The sequence below is a fragment of the Ptychodera flava genome, chromosome 16, assembly GCF_041260155.1.
Source record: "Ptychodera flava strain L36383 chromosome 16, AS_Pfla_20210202, whole genome shotgun sequence".
NCBI classification, from domain to species: domain Eukaryota; kingdom Metazoa; phylum Hemichordata; class Enteropneusta; family Ptychoderidae; genus Ptychodera; species Ptychodera flava.
In genome coordinates this window covers 40917370-40923847 of record NC_091943.1, presented here as the reverse complement: position 1 = coordinate 40923847, position 6478 = coordinate 40917370, and the positions used below count along the sequence as shown (strand labels likewise).

General features: G+C 36.3%; 1 protein-coding gene across 1 annotated transcript; it reads right to left on the bottom strand.

Moving 5' to 3' along the window:
* Positions 1–1708: 1708 nt before the first annotated feature.
* On the bottom strand, positions 1709–5292 carry LOC139114846 (uncharacterized). The gene is made up of 5 exons (XM_070676790.1): positions 4571–5292; positions 4006–4123; positions 3318–3539; positions 2854–2945; positions 1709–2650 (listed from the first exon to the last, which is right to left on the bottom strand). The coding sequence occupies exons 1-5, from the start codon at positions 4937–4939 to the stop codon at positions 1880–1882; spliced, it is 1572 nt and encodes a 523-aa protein (XP_070532891.1). The 5' UTR covers positions 4940–5292; the 3' UTR covers positions 1709–1879.
* Positions 5293–6478: the final 1186 nt, after the last annotated feature.

Sequence of the window (6478 nt, the reverse complement as noted above, 5' to 3'; positions counted from 1 at the left end):
TATCTATTGAAAGTTTTGGTGCAGAGAACTGCACTTGTAATTTGCATTGATTGAATCTACTGAAAGTTTTGGTGCAGAGAACTGCACTTGTAATTTGCAGTGATAGTATCTACTGAAAGTTTGGTGCAGAGAACTGTACTGTAATTTGCATTGATAGTATCTACTGAAAGTTTGGTGCAGAGAACTGCACTTGTAAATTCCATTGATTAAATCTACTGAAAGTTTTGGTGCAGAGAACTGCACTTGTAATTTGCATTGATAGTATCTACTGAAAGTTTTGGTGCAGAGAACTGCACTTGTAAATTCAATTGATTAAATCTACTGAAAGTTTTGGTGCAGAGAACTGCACTTGTAATTTGCATTGATTGTATCTACTGAAAGTTTTGGTGCAGAGAACTGCACTTGTAATTTGCATTGATTAAATCTACTGAAAGTTTTGGTGCAGAGAACTGCACTTGTAATTTGCAGTGATAGTATCTACTGAAAGTTTTGGTGCAGAGAACTGTACTTGTAATTTGCATTGATAGTATCTACTGAAAGTTTTGGTGCAGAGAACTGCACTTGTAAATTCCATTGATTAAATCTACTGAAAGTTTTGGTGCAGAGAACTGCACTTGTAAATTCCACTGATTGCATCTACTGAAAGTTTTGGTGCAGAGAACTGCACTTGTAATTTGCATTGATTAAATCTACTGAAAGTTTTGGTGCAGAGAACTGCACTTGTAATTTGCAGTGATAGTATCTACTGAAAGTTTTGGTGCAGAGAACTGTACTTGTAATTTGCATTGATAGTATCTACTGAAAGTTTTGGTGCAGATAACTGCACTTGTGAATTCAACTGGTTGCATGTACTAAAAGTTTTGGTGCAGATAACTGCACTTGTAAATTCCACTGATAAAATCTACTGAAAGATTTGGTGCAGAGAACTGCACTTGTAAATTCCACTGATTGTATCTACTGAAAGTTTTGGTGCAGAGAACTGCACTTGCAATTTGCATTGATTGTATCTACTGAAAGTTTTGGTGCAGAGAACTGCACTTGTAAATTCCATTGATTAAATCTACTGAAAGTTTTGGTGCAGAGAACTGCACTTGTGAATTCAACTGGTTGCATCTACTAAAAGTTTTGGTGCAGGTAACTGCACTAAGTAAATTCCACTGATTGAATCTACTGAAACTTTTTGGTGCAGAGAACTGCACTTATAAATTCCATTGAATGTATCTACTGAAAGTCTTGGTGCAGGGAACTGTACATATTAATTCCACTGATTGTATCTACCGGAAGATTTGCTGCAAAGAACATTTCATTGTGTATAATATAATTTTCTTATAAAACTCATTTTTAGTGATTGAATGTGCATATAATTTCACATTCCAACAAACAACTGTCAAATTAACAAAGAATTTTAGCAGAAGTATGGACTTGCCAATTTATACCTGAATTAGTAGTATGTATGTGTGTCAAGGTAGCATATTACTTCACTAGGAAAGTGTCCATATGTATTGTCTGTGATTGGTACTTAATACTGAAAGAAATAAACTCCAATGACATGTAAAAACACATTGTCTGAACTTTATTCATAAAATATAAAAATATTAATAAATATATCTATAAAATGGAAATCTACTCTGTTTTTTCATGTTATAAATAAGGAAATTTATAATAAGTAATTATGAAATATATATTAATTTTCTTTGATAAGTGTAATTATTATTGTTATTATTATTAATTCTTTATTTCAGACTTTAAACGTGTCCATATAGAAACAATTACAGGATGGGTAAAAATAACAAAAAGCAACTGGTGATTATAAATCCACAGATCTTTCAAAAATTTACAAGAGACTTTTAAGAGACTCAAACAGAGCACACCTTGTAATTTATCTAACCAAGGTTCTGTCAAGATTACACAGTAGAGCACCTAGTTTGACTGTTTGATTCATTATGTTTTTGGATTTCAGTGGGAAAATACCTTGAAGAATTTTGAAATTCTTCAGTCTCCCAATTGCCCTTTCCACATGGATACGTGCACTGGCTATCCGCCTGGTCTTTGTCACAGCTGCACTACTGAGTTGTTTTCCGTGCGTAAATGGAGGGATGTTCAAAGTAGCTCCCCGAAGAGCTAGTAAATCACGGATAAGAAACCCCCTATCTGCCATTACATCATCACCTGCATTAATATTATTTAAAAAACCACTGTCTTGCACTAAACGTCGATCAGATACTGAGCCAGACCACAGATCAGAAACAAAAGTAAAGGCACCATTAGGAGATATTGAAACTAAAATCTTGAAAGTATTATTATGTTTGTATGATGACCAAGTAATTCTCTGTGATGAGGGTATAGATGGCTTTTGAACAAAAAATTCTGTGCAATCAATAACAGCAATTGTTTTTTTGAATTTCTTAAATGATTTAGGAAGAGAAGCTCGTATCTGATCACGTGTAGGCCATTTTATGAGGAAAGACAATTCTTTAAACAGAAACTCAATCCACGTGTTACAGTATCGACTGGCAGTTGCAGAAGAAACCCCAAAAACATCTGCAAGATGGTCTATATCCAGACCTCTCCGCAATCTCACCATAACCATTATGAACGCTTCAAAAGTAGTCAATGCACGTCCACAGCCACTTTTATTTCTGGGAACATTCTGTAAAAGATAGCATGAAAGATTGTAAATCCAATATTGAAAAGGAATTGGTATTTGGCCTTTGACCTCCAGTGCTACTACCACTTGATATGACCCCATGTGCTCAGGCCTATAAACTAATATATTAAGCCAATGAGAATATTACAAAACTGAACTATCACATTCCACATACAGGCTGTGTTGTTCATACTACATGTACTTACAGATGTACTTTCTCCTTTCCACAATGTTATCCTTTCTGCCTTAGCCTGAATCCATCTGAACAAATACATCAGCATCTGTAGTGAAACCAAACCTACAGAGAAAATACACATTAAAATATATTTGTTTTGATTTTAGTCTGTGTATTTACTTCAGTTGCTTGCTCTACTCCCTAAATCATGTTTAGATACCCAGAAACTGTCTGATAAACACACCATCAATACTGTTATTGAAGATTATTGTTGACAAATAATAGTCAAGACCAAAATTCAAATGTGAAACACAATTCTTTATTCACATGTACACTGTAAACTGCATTTCAACATGTTTTAGGAGTAGAGCAAGAAACTAAATTAAATGCATAGAGTGAAAACACTTAAAAAAACACATAAAAATTATAGCACCTGTTCCTCTTATTTTTTGATTCAAAAGAGTATTTGAAGACTCTGAGAAATGAAGTTTGTACCTGTGTAAAATTTACATGACTTGTTGTTTCTCCTCACATCCCACATAAACATATGTCGCTTCATGATCTTTGTGTCAGTCAATGCTTGGTCAGAATAGGGCTTCAGATGCTCAATGGTGATATCTGTCTGGGTAACTGCATCACATTTTGATGATGTGGCTTGTGATGCTTTGTGACAGATGACAGGACTTGGTGTCTTGTGACTGACAGGGTTTGGTGTACCTTTAATATGATAAAAATTATATGATATGGAAAAATACTGATTATACCACAGTCCCTCTCAATGAAATAACCAACAATTACAGGTTATACAAATTAACAATACAATTTCATCAGAATGCAAAACATTTCTCATAATTTATTTGAAATTCAAATTTTCCCCACCTTTCACTTACTGTGAAATATATTATACTGTTTTGATATTAATTAATTATTTACTTATTTATGTATTTATTTATACATTTATAAATTATGTATCTATTTGTTATTTTTTCACTTATATCTGCTTGATATATCAAAATGAAAACTCTTCAGAATAAGATAAAAATAATCCACTTCAGAGTTTTTTATGATAAAATGAGAAAAATACTCAGCTAATAATCAGAAGAAAATTTATAAATTGAAAACAAGAACTAAATATATTCTATGCTAATCTAACATAAAAAGACAAGCTGAGTAGTATACATACCATAACTTTGATGTGTAGTGTTGACTGGCCTCAAAGACAGTATAGGGACAGCAGCCACAGGCTTTACTTGGCAGCTTGTTGAAGGGACTGTGCCTTCGTTTTCATTGTTAACCGTGACCTGAGGGAAATAACATGAAATGAATGAAACTAAAACAAACAAGCAAATACAAAAATCGACAAGGTGACGATGGACCATGTTGGGGTGTGATAAACTACAAAGGTTTGGCACGCCTGCTGTTAGTGCTGTCATGTGGGACCAATCTGAAAACCATTCAAAGCAACTATTAGCAGAATGTACAGAAACAGGTTTATTATTCTTCTAAATCCACAGCATCGCTGGGAAAACAAATGCATGTGATGATGATAACGTATACCCCTAGCCCCTGAAGCGATAAATGTACACTGCACTGAGTTATTACAGACCATGGAGGGAGGAGACTTATACCTCCATGAATAGGCGTGACGTAGTTGCAGATTTGGTATCGATGATCTAGCATAACTCACAACTGCGGCATACGAGCTAACAAGGCAAGGGTAAACAACGCGATCTAAGTATGACACTCACCCGTGATTTCACTATCTTTCTCCGCTTTTCGATGGCTGGCGACGTTCGATCTCTGGGTGGTGGCCTCACTTTTCTTTGCTCGAAAATCCTCACTTCTGGTCCCCTTGCAGTAGCAGGTATCGGATCTGGATAGTCCTCAGTCGGACCATTGCCACCAACGAAGTGCCGTGAACAAACATAGGTGTCCTGGGTGATCCGATGTCTACCAAAGTCGTCGGCACGACAACAAGCTCGGATCCAACGATCACATTTTTCCGGTTGTGTAACTGGTTTCGGAAATCGCACAAAGGACACACCTGTCATGTACTCTCTGTGCTGGTACCGTGAATCACTTCTACAGAGAGGATAAGCGCATCGTTTGACCCCCATATTGTTACGCAAATATTGTTTACAGAAATTTGACCTGTGTCGTGTGTCGTCTGCTGGTTGTCAAGGCGACAACTAGATCTCGCGAGATCTCGCATATCGCGGAAAATGGTCTATTGTACACTACACCAGGGCATGTGATATTGTGATTTGAAAATGGTTGGCGAGCTGAAAATCACTTCTGAAATAAGCCAACGCAGGTGGTAGAAGAGTGAGTGAATAACTTAGTACCCTGAAAACAGTCATGAGTAAGGGGAGTGTATGAATACATTTTTATGCAAACATTGATAACTACGACTTTTTTATTGTAATGTAAAACAGAAGGGAGAAAATACCTGGTATGTATTTTGATATGACGTATGGATTACTTTCAAATTTTTCCAAAAAATAAATATGCTTAAATATGACCTCTGTTGCATTCATGAAGAAACAGATGAAGTTATACTTTCAATTAAAAGGACAAGTATCGTAACTTTTTCTCAATTATAGAAATTGCAGACAACATGAATGGCACACGTCGCCACTCGCGGAAATGAATGCATATTTTCTGATCGAAAAGTTTTGCCTTGCGATTGCTGGGTCTCATCGCCCTTTGAAAGCTTAAAGTTATTAAAATGACTCTGAAAAGTTTGACAGACACTCGATACTGCTGAAAACCATCGACACGATCAGTTAATGATACCGTAAAATCTGAAAAGACGTAATTTTTTGCGACATTTAGGCCTATACAGTCCAGGATGACGGTGAGTTTTGCCTGCCTGTCGTGAAACGGTATACATCGAAACAATTTGAAGCCCTACTCTCGGCCTCTGAGAGTATACACGAGGGATTGTGCAACTCGACAAAACTGTTAATGATAAGGCCGCTCTGTTTTATAAAATGTACACTTGTTATCACGATATATCGTGGTAACTGTCCGCCTTGTAAACTTTGGTTAAAGACCAACGAGCAAGCAAGATGTTCTAGCGGTCCACAAACAAACGCAGCGAAACGTGAACTTGCCTGTCGACTGCAGGTAGCACAATTAGGCTGTCGTGTAACATCTAGTCCTTGTATCGGGCGTAGTTCAAAACCATGGATGTAAAAAAATACCTCCATGTTCAAAACCAAATATGTTTATTTTAGTCAACAGCACTGTTCTCGTAGTAGGTTTTTGTCTTAAACTCTTCTATGAACCGCTTATGTTTTGAGCGCTTCAATGGAAAATCAAAGCGAGGAAAATGGAGTCAGTTTGATAAAATTAAGGGCTGTATTATGTACATTTGTGTACATGTAAACTCCGAACACTTAAAGTGTGGAACTAGTACTAGTGAAGTGATACTGGGTGTTGTTACCATATATGACACAGATATGTTAACATTACCAGGGTTACACTCAATAGACGAGTATTATTATAATATTGTGTCACATTGTTGCACCAAAATCAATCCATTCCATTCCTAGAATCTGCATGCACGGACGTAATTCATCCTGATCTGAATGTAATCAGCTTCACCGTGCTATGCGCGTCGATCGGAGGGATTAGACTCTTTGTAAATGTAA

Excerpts from the sequence above, each read along its gene's own strand:
- LOC139114846 (XM_070676790.1), bottom strand. The coding sequence starts at position 4,939 with ATGGGGGTCAAACGATGCGCTTATCCTCTCTGTAGAAGTGATTCACGG. Across the intron at positions 4,124-4,570 it reads GAAAGATAGTGAAATCACGG|GTCACGGTTAACAATGAAAA; the intron begins GTGAGTGTCATA and ends TATTTCCCTCAG. Across the intron at positions 2,946-3,317 it reads GTCATGTAAATTTTACACAG|GTTTGGTTTCACTACAGATG; the intron begins GTACAAACTTCA and ends TTTTCTCTGTAG.